This window comes from Marmota flaviventris, chromosome 5 (assembly GCF_047511675.1).
Source record: "Marmota flaviventris isolate mMarFla1 chromosome 5, mMarFla1.hap1, whole genome shotgun sequence".
Taxonomy (NCBI): domain Eukaryota; kingdom Metazoa; phylum Chordata; class Mammalia; order Rodentia; family Sciuridae; genus Marmota; species Marmota flaviventris.
In genome coordinates, this window is record NC_092502.1 from 112840761 (window position 1) to 112853905 (window position 13145).

Sequence of the window (13145 nt, forward strand, 5' to 3'; positions counted from 1 at the left end):
ATAAAATAAAAAGGGTTTGGGGTACAGCTCAGTGGTACAGTGCCTGCTCTGCATGCACAAAGCCCAGGGTTCAAACCTCAGTTCCATTTAAAAAAAAGCACATTCATAAATGTGCTTTATCATGACAAGGCCCAATCCCTGATGCCACCCCCCTCCAAGAGCTGGCAGACAAATTTATGAAAAATGACTGTATATGTCTGTTGAATTTAAACCATCAAATCAAAGGCCATGGTCCAAAATAAAAGAAAGCATATATAAGTAAAAGGACACAGCTAACATTTAAAATTTTTAAATATAAGAAAAATGAGAATGGATTAATAATCATAGAACAAAAAGTATCTATTCTACTTAAACACAGAGATATATACATGTCAAATATTGAAAACTATCTTAAAAATTTTTTTTCTAATATGCATTTTGCAATGAAAATAGATTTTAGAAAATACAATGAATGCACAGAAATGTGGTTATGTGTGTTTTTTATAGTTTATACTTAATTAAACAAAAACCCCTAAAGTAAAAAACAAAACCAAACAAAAAAATCACTGACTTCTTGGTGAGAATTTGGGTTGACCACTGAAGTTTCTCTCTACTATAATAGTGTTTTATTAATCCAGGAATATAAAAAATGTCTAAAAAGCCTGAATACATTTTGGTGTGTTTTTCTCCCCAAGGGAAATGAGAATTTTATATGTGAAAAAACTTAAAAATACTCATTCAGATTACATAAATTCCATTTCAAAAAATTATAAAAACAATCATTCCAATTTCTTTTAACAATTATCAGTCACATCCAAGGCCCAAAATATGAGTTATATTAGCTCAAATAATATTTTACCCATATCATTAGTGGGGGATAGAGGAAGAAGAACTTTGTTAAAACATCAAATGAAATAATAAAATTAACCTGACAAGGGAAACTGTTTCCTGGCTTGCTGAGGCCAAAGGGGGTACTAATGGACACCCGTGGTCAATATATATTACCTATTGGCGACTGTAAAAAACACTATGACCCAGATTCGAGAGTAAGTTAGAGTTTCCTGTGCATTTTCTTTGAGTAAACACACCTTGGTGAAAAGGAGACCTGAGAGACAGGAAAGCATGCATCTGAATTGACCTAGACTTCAGGACTTTCAAAGGCATCAGTTAAATCAAGCAGTTCAAACCATAGGGGAACCTTGCCTTGGGTTATGCAAAGGACAGACAACTGGAAAGAAGGTGGGGAGAGAGGCTTGGTGGGGAGAGAGGCTTGTTAGCAGAGGGTTGGAGCCGGGAACTGACAACTGTATCCAGAAGAAACCAAATCAAGTTCCCATAACCAGGCTCCAGCTAGAAGGGGACAGTTCTTCTGTGACAGATTAGCTATAAACTCCCAAAGGCCACTATACATGTGACTCTGAAGATAGATTTAAGTTTTACAAAAATACTGAAAGAAACTCTCAATGAAGATGAAAAAGAAAACATTCTTACCCCTACCTAACAATGACCTTTGTGACCCAAGTATAATGCTTCTCAGCCAGAAGAGAAATTTCTCTAAAACTCAACAATTTTCATCTCTCATACAGCCCATTCACATGATTTTTGAAATTTTTAAGATTTATTTTTAATTGCCATGAAGCAATCTGCCAAGTCTGTCATACAGAAATGAAAGAAGGGGATTATAATATAAATAGCTATGGATAGCAAGTCTCTACCCCTTTCAGGAAGTGCCTACAAAGGAATAAAAAACAGAACTACACTGGTGATTATGATAATATCCTGGGACAGAATGGCAGAATCCAGGATGGAAAACCTCACAGAGCCTGACTGCAGAGCTTCTCTCAGGTCTGCCTTGTCTGTTCAAAAGTACACCATTTCACAAACATAGTTTCCAAGGTATTCACATATACAGTAATAAGCATAGTGTTGCCAGCATTTCCAAGAAGCTGATTTAATTAAAAGGAATATAAAAATTAGATTATTTGATGCTCCATAATCATAGATCAAATGTTTGGCATGCCATATGTATTTTCTTCCTTCTTCTCTCTCTTCCAGCTTACTAAGGATGAATAAATACCAGCCATGCACCAGGGAGTTAGAGATGACCCCTCTTCCTCAAAGAGCCCGCTGTGTGCTAGTAAAGCGAGACCCCCTGATAATCATTATAGCGCACTGTATGCACCCAGGGGGACACAAGCAGTAGGCCATATTATGGTTTTTACCTGTAGATAGAATAGAACACTGGGGAGTGTTAGACCAATGTCCTTGCAGCTGCACAGAAGGGTGGCGGATCTAAGGGTTAGGCCTGGAGGAAAGCAGATCATTGGGGATGAGGGTCCAAGTCAGGAAGTGAGAGAACAGGAGGGGAAAGTTGGAGAATATTTAAGAAGAAAACTATGAGAGTCCAGTGGCTGCATCATGTAGGGAAAGAGACAGTCTAGTAGGACTCGGAGTCCTAGCATGTGACTGAGAAGATGGTGGTGTCAATAATGGAGACAAAGAATAAAGAAGCAGGTTTCGTTGAGGAAATGCCGAGTCCAGCTGCAGACAGAGTGGGTTGCCCACTGCTACTTTGCAGGGCTCTCCAAGTGGGAAGACATTGAGTAGGCAGACATACAAATCTGAAATGTCAGAGAACACTGCTGGCCTGAGATATGGACTGGAAACCACTGGAGTCCATATGTCTTTCATTAAAGATAGTCAACAATATCTCCAGAAGAGAGAGCAGAAGGAGTGGAACCAGGATGAAACTGTGGGCAAACTAATTTGTAGAAAAATATGAGTTGGAAGAGGCCACGAAGAAGTGGTCAGAGAGGTACCAAGAATAAAAGAATATGTTAAAGGGATAAAGAGGGAAAAGAGTTTGAATACTGCAGAATAGACTGGTTCCAGTAAAATGGTTAGGGGCTCTATCAGCCTCTGGTGGGTGAGAGGACACCACTCATGCAACTAATATTTGGGTCCTTCTATGTGTTACATACCATCCTACCTGGATAAAGCATGTAAGATCCTTGCCCAGAGTCTTTATATTCCAGCAGAGTGCTACTCAAAGTGTGTCTGCAGACTGGTGCCAGTCAATGAACCGTTATTAGTGTGTGATGAGCTAAGCCAACTGTTGAGAATAAGAATTTAGCAACTCTTAAAGCAAGTTTACATGGCCATGTCACCCAAGGGCATGACCATTTTCCTGTAAATTCACTTTCATTTTAGTTTATGGGAGAATTGGTCCACGGCAAATTGGAAATTGACAATAAAAATCAAAAACAATATTTTCACCCCCAAAGATAGTTTAAGAGGCACTGCTCTAGTAGACTGCAATAGGTTGAAATGTGAACAATGGCAAAAGAGCAGAGAAAACTCTTCTGTGAGTTTGGATGAGAAAGGGAAGAAAAATAGTGGCTTCTAGCCAGAGAAGAATAGTCTTATCTTGCCAGAACTAAATTCTGTGGGGCAAGGACAGATGGATTTCTCAAAACTTGGGATGCTGGTATTTTACTTCATTTTTGTGTGAATATTTATATATTCATGCTTAGAGAAAACCACCTATGCTTGTATTTACATGGGCATAATTTATGTCCTATGAGATAGAGAAATACTATAAATCTAAATATATAGGCTAAATAGGTTTCACTTGTAGGCTGTGGCTGATCAATTTCAGTCAGAAGAGCAATATTATGCAGTAATTCCTTTCCACCACAAACATTCCTTTCCTGTCCTGGGTGTTATCAGGAACTAGGCATGCAAGTGCTAGGCAGAGACAGTTCCTGTTTTTATCTGTCATTTTGGAAATTGGATATTTTGTTAGAAGAAGAACTGACACTAATGAAAATATAAGTTACCATTTACTACCCAACACCACATGTAGGTTAATTAATAGGACTCATAGCCTGGAAGGAGCCAGCAATTTTCCATTTAGCTTTTTCAGATATTAGAATTAGATAGCACACCATCAAATAACACACATATGCTCAGGCAATTTCTAACTTTATGGGTAAGGGGTGGGGGAATCACTGCTTCAAAATCCTTCAAAATCCACTTATCCCAGAGTCATAGATTGTTGAGTCCCAAGGTTCCTGTAAAGGTTATTACATTAACTTTCTATTACTCTACATAATGACCAGAATCAACTTATAGCAAGTAGCAATCAGGTTGGTTTTTTCTCTCTTCTTTATTTCCCTAGAATGTGAACGCCATCTCATAGTTACCACTTGTAAGCAAACGGTATGGTAAAATATCTTTTTTCTAGGGGAAATGCAAAACAAATCAGAAAACTTTATATGCATGGTGCATGGATCTTACCTCCTGTAGCAACTTATCTAATTTGTGTTGCAATTCAAGGAAGTATCGTGAGGTGATGAGACCCTGGTGGGATTTATCCAAACAATCTCGAGCCAGTTCAATAATCTGATGGTGAGTGAAACTAAGCACTCCATCTGCTAGGGGAAGAACGTTGTCAGGGGAGTAGCTGGTGATAATTTCCTTTAGACGTTCTTCCATCTGAGCTGTAGCCTGTTCAGAGAAGACACACATGCACACACAGGTGTAACATATGGAGACACACATGTAAACAATTCAGCCATCATGCTTCCTTAGCATTTTCAGAGATCTGTGCAAGATGTTAAACAGAATTCTAAAATGTAAATGTAAAAGAAACCTGAATTCTGGCCTGAGGGTTTAATAATTCTGTGGCAGAATGCTTGCCTAGCATGTGAGAGGCCCTGAATTTGATCCCCATACTGGAGGGGAAAAAAAGTAGAAGCCTCACTTTTGCATGATATAATAATGGCACACATATGCCATTATACATCTGTCCAAACCCACTGACTGCACACCACCAAGTGTTGTGATGTAAATGTGGACTCTAGTGGGGCATATTGATAATGGGGGAGGCTAGGCGTGTGGGGGGCAGGGTGAGTAAGGAAAATCTCTGTACCTTGCACTTAACTTAATTTTGCTATGAAGCTAAACCTGATGTAGAAGATAAAGAGGAGGGAGAGAAGGAGAAGGAAGGGGCCACCCCATCTCATCATTTGGAATAAAGATAATAAGGATTCAAGGTATTTAAGTGAAAATGTATATTTCAGAATTGCCAATCCCTCTTTTTCCATATCCCATCAAATATAAAATGATCCACATAAGATTCTTTTTTTAAAAACAAATTTTAGTTGTTGATAGCTCTTTATTTATTTATTTATTTATACATGGTTCTAAGAATCGAACCCAGTGCCTCACACATACCAGGCAAGTGGACTACCACTGAGCCACAGCCCCAGCCCCCAAAATAAGATTCTTAAAATAACTCCAATGATATCTGGAATTGTTGTGCTTTCATGTTAGATCTTGAGCTTTTGGGGATAGACTGTCAAAAATATCAAATATTTCTTCTCTTGTTACTTACTCAAAACTCAGGACTGCTGCTCCAGTTCCACAGCATGAGCCCAGAATTTGTTTTCTTGGCTAGATTTCAATAAACAAGGAGCAAGCATCTTGTATCATCTTTATCCTTCCCTCAAAAAGCTACATCTTGTGCAAAATGCCAAGGGAATTCCTTTGGTAAAATAAAGCTAAAATTTTCTTTCCAACTTTCATTTCCTTCTCTGTGATCACCTGCTGCCTGATCAATATTCCTGGGTAGCATGAATTATATATGAAGGGAGATTCCCTTTCCTCCTTTCTCCTGCTTTCCTCTAAGGTTTGAACATGCATTAACTAGCCATGGTAAGTATCTGTCTCCCTAGTGAGCAAGGGACATGTGATAAATAGCTAAAACAGCTTCAATCAATGACATCAATATAGGGTTCATTACAAATAATAAGTACTCTATTCCTGATTTATGAAACCAAATATTTCCCTTTGTTCTTATGCCTGGGTCAACAAAAGGGTGGGTGAGGTACCGGAATGATATGGAGAGGTTGCCTTCTCCCAAATGTGCAGAAACACTTTGGTGGATAAGACACAGAGGTGAGGCAAAGTGACAGGAGACCACAGGAGAGCAGCTCCTTGCAGGCAAGGGGTTTGGCTACAGTCCTTGGACAAACTGTACTCTGGCTCCATCAAATTCCTTTTATCAGCCTAACTGAGGAACACTGCAACTGTACCTTCCTTTCTTTAGCAATGGAATTAGAAATATCACAGCTAAAGAGATGGGAAGTCGCAGAAAAGGAAAATAAGGTTTAAAAAGCAAAACAACTTTGATGTCACACCAATCTATAGCTTCAGAGGGAGAAAATGGGTCTCTACTTGACAACACAGTAGCAGGTCCAGAACACAGGTACAAGGAGTACAAAGGGCGGAGGGGCTTTTGAAAAGCAGACCCTCCCTGCACCAGGCCCACCAAGGCATGGGGCATAAGCCGAGCATTCACTTTAAAGCCAGTTCAGAGCACCCACAGAGTGGAGAGTCCTCAGCAGTTGTTAGCTTAATGTTTGTTGTTGTTATTGTTTTTTTAAAATTTTTCCCTTTTTAAGAAAGCTGCAGTGCTATTTAATGCAAATCATTACTGGATAGGACCCTTACTTCCTATGACAAAATCACCTTACAGACGCTCAACCCATGTTGCCTGTTCATTTAGATGCTACACATCTTACATTCAATTCATTACCTTTGGGAACCTTTCTTTGTAGACATGGTTCATCATAATTATTTCATGGTCACAGCAGGCGGGGGAACGTCCAGGGCTGCAAGCAAAGCAAATTATCCTTTTAAACCTGCCACAGCATGAAATGAAAATAAGCTTTTTATTTATAAACAGTGAGTTGCATCAAAAGTAGAATGCAACCTTTACATGGAAAGTTTTCTGTATTAGGTAATAAACCAATAAAATCAGTCATTAGTACATGTGGACACTTACATACCCACAAACACAGAGGCATTGTGAAGAGGACTCAAAACGCAGGCTCAAAAAATAAAATGCCACAAAAAACATTATCATATGATACCAGTTCAGAAAACATTCTTAAACTGAGACTATATTCTACATGTAGTATGAGTTTATGCAGTTGCAGAAACCTATTAATGAATTGTACTATCATGCAAAATAGGGCAGCCATGAGCAGCAGCATCTAGGACATGTTTAACAGTGTAATTTCACACTTTTATCATACACCTGCGCTCGGCCACATACCACTGGAGAGGGCTGAGAGTTCTCCATGGCACAGGTGTCGTAAGTGAAATCCATTTTCTAGCCTAGCAAATATGTATTTGGGATGCTGAGGTAGGCATTATATACACTAAGAAACAGAGGCATACAACTGTTGTTTTCCCCTGTATTTTAGTAGTCCATTTGTGACCTTCCTGGTGTACAACGTTAGGGTATTTACATTTGGGGGTAGGTACAACTTGTACAAGATATGCCAGGAATTTAATAAAAGAAAACAAAACAAAATGGCAGTAAAACACAGTGTCCCTTAGATGGACTGGTACAACTTATCTTTTATTTTGTATCTCAGAATATTCTAAAATATCCCCACAATTATCAATGTGGCTATACTTGGTGAACACTTGACTTTCTTTATATTACATCCTTACTATGTCAACGTATACCAGTTTCACAGCGTCAAGATCTGTTGTCACTGGGCAATGAGATGGGCAATTGGATGACTCCCTTCTAAGAAGGATTTGCTGCCAAGGCAGCTGGAGTGATGTAAGGGGAAATGCTGACCTGTCAGACCCTTCCAGGATGGCCCAGCTGCAAGGAGTCATCTGGCTAAAGCAAAGTTCTTCTTAGAGTGCCATATCCTTCCCAGGGTGTTTCAATAACAAATCAATGACTATGGCCATCTGGCCCCAGGGATAACTCCCTTTGAGTTCCTCAGGGGTACTTGGGTCTATATTATAGCTGAACTGCCTCTGCCCAGTCCCACTTTCTCCTTTCCCTTCCAAAAGTGTTGGTTCCCAAAAGGATCCCTAATGAACATTCTGGACAGGAATCTGTACTTTAGAATCTGCTTCCTGAAGAAACAGACTGTGATATATACTATTCGAAACAAGGTTATTAAAAAAATTAAAAAAAACCTGTCCCTACCCAATGTATAGTAGATTACATTTGACATCCACAAAATTCAGGAGACACAAACTGCTGAAATTTTGTTCAGAGTCCTGGAGAAGGTAAGACTTATGCTGTGACCAATGAATCAAAAGATTAGGGTGGGCTTTTATAATATGGAATCTGGAAAAAAAAATCCTCCTTCCTTTTTGGCCAACCTTCTTCCTCTTCATTTAATATTAACTGCTCTTGGAGCTGTGATAGATTGCCTTAAAATTTCTAATGGCTACAAGTTTCTATAGGTAGCCCCCTAAGGCCATCACCGTTACCATTAAAGTAGTAATTAGCAAATTATGAAAATTTAGAAGAAACAAGACAGTGCCACAGAATGATAATTAACAATGTCATCTTTTATATGGAAAAGTCACACTCTGTTTATGATAATTCACAGATTAGTTAACTCATATATGAATTAAAAAATGAAAGGTTTTCACTCAAAATGGCTGAAAACACATACTCCAGGACATAAATTTGTGGTCGGGCCCACACACACCTGAGACTCCGGGAACGGGGGCGCATGGGTGTGTTCCTGCATCTGTTCTCAGTGGCAATGCTTTCAGTGGTACAAAAATGTTTCGATAAGAAGTGTAATTCATCTGGCGTTGGTTGGTATGGTAACTGATGCAACTTCTCCTGGGAGGAGCAGGATGACTGAAACAAACCAAAATAAAGTTATAAGACTGTCTCTAAAACAAAGCACCAAACCTGGGTGATACCCACATTTTATATTGCTTCCTTTTTGTGTTATAATTTCAAGGACGGCCTAATTATATTTCTGACCATTTTCTCTGAGGGGTCAGTTTACCTTCTATATCTCATTTGTCTATAAGGACAGTTTCCCAAAAGATAATTTCTTCTCTGGATAAAACCAGGCTCAGACAATAAAAAGAACCCAGGTAAAGCCAAAGGGAAAAAGCAGAGGTGGAGTGCAATTTGAGTGCTGGGTGCGTTGTATCACAGATTAGTTCCTACCTGAGTATGGTAGCCTCACTTATACTGTTCTCATGATTAAACACTGTGATTTTAGGTAAATAACAAATGATATGATGTGAGATCAGGAATAACATGGTGAAATCTCTATTAAGAATGCATGTTGCTGGGTGTGGTGGCACACACCTGTAATCCCAGAGGCAAGGGAGGCTGAGGTAGGAGGAATGCGAGTTCAGAGCCAGCCTCAGCAATTTAGTGAGGCCCTGGGCAACTCAGCAAGACCCAGTCTCTAAATAAAACACAAAAAGGGCTAAGGATGTTGCTCAGTGGTTAAGTATCCCTGGGTTCAATCTCCAGTACCTACCCCCACAAAAAGAATGCATGCTGTCCTTTGATGCCACTACCATCAATATGTGTCATGGGTAAAACAGAAAGGTTAAAGAAGCTTTCTCAGTAAGATCATACTTTTAAATTTTGTAATTGCCCCCTCCCCCCCACTGAGGCTATCACTTTTTTTTTTTTTTTTTTAATGTTACTAGGGATTTGAATTCAGGGCTTCACATACATACCAGTGAAGTGCTCTACCACTGAGCTACATACCCAGCCTTTTAAAAAATTTTTGATACAAGGGCTTACTAAGTTGCCCAGGTTGGCCTCAACCTTGTGATCCTGCCTCAGCCTCCAGAGTAGCTGGGACTACAGGCATGCACCACTGTACCTGGCTGTTTTGCTTTTTGAAAGTATTCAACACCTAGAACATGGTATGGTAGAAAAGATGAACAGCTAAATAGCACCACTTTAAATCAATCTGGGATATACAGCTATAAAGCAGTTTGCAGTTTTAGTGAGAGGTAAACTCTTAGCATTCTTAATACAAGAGATCGAGAAATTGTTAAGTGGAAACATGGTTTAAGATAAGCATATTTTGAAAGACACCACTCATTTGAAAATGTCAGTTCTAGAAGGCTTTATTTAAAAAAAAAAAACCAAACCTGTCAGTACATTAAGAGCACCTTTGTAAATACCAACCCACTGCAATGCAGTAACACTAGGAAATAACGGCTAGAGACTAAAAATATCCAAATACCTTGAAATTATAAAATGCCTTACTAAGAACAGACTGAGACAAAGAGGCACTTTTGTAGTGTAATGAGATTATTTTACAAACCATAAAAATGAGAACACTACTAGAAAGACTTAGAAGATAAACACAAAGCTTTATTCAGAATAAATAGGTACAGCTTTAAATATGTTCATTATGAAAAAAATAAAACATATGACCTTAGTCAATTCAAGAATTCAGGAAAATAATAAAAAAATCAATTCAGGCAGGAGAGAGGTGGTGGTAGTAACAATTAAGACAATGAATTTAGCAAATGGAACAAGAGATTTAAGAATCTATACATAGTGCTGGGGATGCAACTCAGTGGTAGAACACCTGCCTAGAATATGTGAAACCCCAGGTTCAACACTCAGAAAAATTATACATATGTCTCAGATAAATCAATGTCTACATTCCTGTATCTCAAGACTGAAAAACCCAAAAGTTTGTTCATAAGTTTAAAGAAATCACTTTGGATGGCAAAGTATCAATTCAAATGTAAGCTATTTAAAATATTTATTTAATCCACTGAGTGTGAATGTTGATTCAAGTTGCTGTAGAAATAGTAATGGATTCTATCCTAAGCCGCTGGCCCAATTGCTATTGGGCTACTATGTAAAGAACAAGAAATCACATTACTTATCTAAAAATAAAAATTAATAAGGTTAATCTTCCAAACCACAGCAGGTTCAAGAATTTCACACAAATCACCAAGAACAATACAAATGGACTACAGAGAGGGGTCTTCTGTGGAGGAAGGAAGGAGAGAGAATAGGGAGGGAGAGGCTTTGGTGATATCTTTAACATTTATTAAACAAAATAAACATATGTCTTTTAAAACAGCTGTAGCAAATGTAACAAAATGGTAACAGCTATTAAACATTAGAATTTTAAAAATAATTTTATCATATAACTTACATAACCTCTTAAGCAATGTGGCCCATGTTTAGTGACAGAGAACATGATAAACTGGGTGATGTAAAGCTACAGGGGCTGTCCTAACCTAGTACTGGAGAACTAGGGAAGTGGGAAGCTTCTCTGGGGAGAGTTCTTTTCATCTCGGCTGGAATGAGCAAGGTGTAACTGGACTTAGGGCCAAACCAAAAGGATGGTCCCAGGGCAATGAGGACAATAGCAGCATAGTGAAATGGCCTGGAGGGGTGAATAAAAAGGTATTAAATGGGGCCCCCAAAGTGAGTTTTGTTGGACAAACATAAGTATATGTTCAGTTTCAGCAGAAATGAGAGACTCAGAGGAGAACTTCAAAGCCAGAGAAGAGAGTTCCCAGGGCAACAGAAGGATTCAAATGCAGTCTCCACTGTCCATGGGCCTCACAGACTTTATCTATCTATCTATCTATCTATCTATCTATCTATCTATCTATCTATCTATTTATCTTTTTGAGACAGGGTCTATTCATGGTACTCGGGCTGGGTTCAAAGGATCCTCCTGTCTCAGGCTCCCAAGTTGCTGGAACTACAAGAATGTTCCACCAGAGGTTGCTCTCAAATGCTTATTGAAAAAGTTCTTCTCTGTTAGTCAAAACAGTGTTGAGATACCACTTTTAGAAGAGTTTCAAGAATTAGTTTGGGAATTTTCCAGTAAATTAAGTCTCATTTTTTTTCATATTCCTCTCAATGTGGTATCACTGAGTCTTGTTCTCCAACTAATTTGCATATGATTTTGACTACAGTATAAATCATATCCCTTTTCAAAGAATGAAGATGTACACAAAAAAAACTCTGCCAGTTTTCAAGGCAATGAGAGTTCCAAATACATGTTCTGAGTAATGATATAATTTCAAATAAGCATTTACTCTCTCAAGATAACCATTCTGCAAAGGATAGTATGCATATGCATGCCTAAGTTTCTACTTGTTATTTATTAAAAGCAATATAATTTTACAGTCATACCTCATATTTATGAGTATTTATATTCTTATTTCCACTCTTTCTCTCAGCAGAAAATAATTTATCTAGTGGGAAATATATGAAGGAATGTCTTCTAACTACTGCAATTCCACATTACTTACTTCAAAATTAAAATTATGATCTGAATATTATCTTGGAAAAGTTCCACAAATTAATTCTAACCGCAAAATTTGATGCTAAGAGAGTTTCAATACTAAATAGTCTCTGGAAAGACTGATTGACTTCATATGACCAAATCTTTACAATTTCAGAATATAGCATTTTTAACATGTGGGCAATTTTACAGTTTTTATCATACCCAAAGGATAATGATATAATAATGTTTACATTTCAGCATAAGCAGTTTTGGAGTTCAGCTAACAATGCAATTATCTGTAAAATTTAAACTGTATTTTCAGAAGGCTTATAATTTTATCTGTATATATTCTATAGTTTTATTTAAAAATAAGTGAAGTGTATTTTTGATTGGCTAAATGACTAATAGTTAATGAGACATCTAAGAGTGATGCACATGAGAGTTAGGAAAGAAGATACTGTAACTACTAAGCAGTTTTACACAAATTTTGCTCTAATATTTAAAGGACAGGACCACAGATAAAATGAAGAAGAGAGAAAGTTGGCTTTTCTAGTTTTTGCTCATCCCTTTTATCAACAACCAATAAGGAGAAAAGAGAGCTGTGCTTTTATGCAACGACACCTCCAGTCCACAGATTAAACTGCTCCTTCAGATTTTTGGCAAAAGAACATCTTGGAAGCTAAATTTTCATTTTGACAGAAAACAGAGGAATGTTGATATCAACAACCACATATCACCTTCTTCAATAAGAGAAATGCTAGAGAGAGAAAGTGTTCAAAACAGAGTAGGTGTGTTTGGCTAAAAACCATCCCAGGTAACTTCTTCTTTATAGAAGTTAGGGACAGCAGTGGCTCCATTATGATTGATGGTCACGTTAAACTTTATTTATTTATTTATTTATTTTTTAAATTTTTTGATGGCCATGTTAAACTTTCTAATTACAAAGTTTGTTTTAAGAAATGTCATATAAATGTCTTAGAAATAGCTAAAAGATAAGGTTTAGACCACTTGTTGTATTCATATTGGTAAGTGTAGGGTTGATAAACAGCCCCTTGAGTTTCTGATCCATAAAATGAGAAAGAC

The 13145-nt window shown here is 37.8% G+C and overlaps 1 protein-coding gene across 9 annotated transcripts in view; it reads right to left on the reverse strand.

The window, feature by feature from the left end:
* Positions 1–13145, reverse strand: part of Mast4 (microtubule associated serine/threonine kinase family member 4) — a 558123-nt gene that overhangs the window by 56286 nt on the left and 488692 nt on the right. For all 9 annotated transcript variants that reach the window (XM_071612543.1, XM_027951609.2, XM_071612542.1 and 6 more), the window contains 3 exons: positions 8517–8674; positions 6581–6656; positions 4279–4488 (listed from right to left, as the gene is read on the reverse strand). In XM_071612543.1, coding sequence (XP_071468644.1) covers positions 4279–4488; positions 6581–6656; positions 8517–8674 — 444 coding nt within the window. The remainder of the gene's footprint in view (positions 1–4278; positions 4489–6580; positions 6657–8516; positions 8675–13145) is intronic.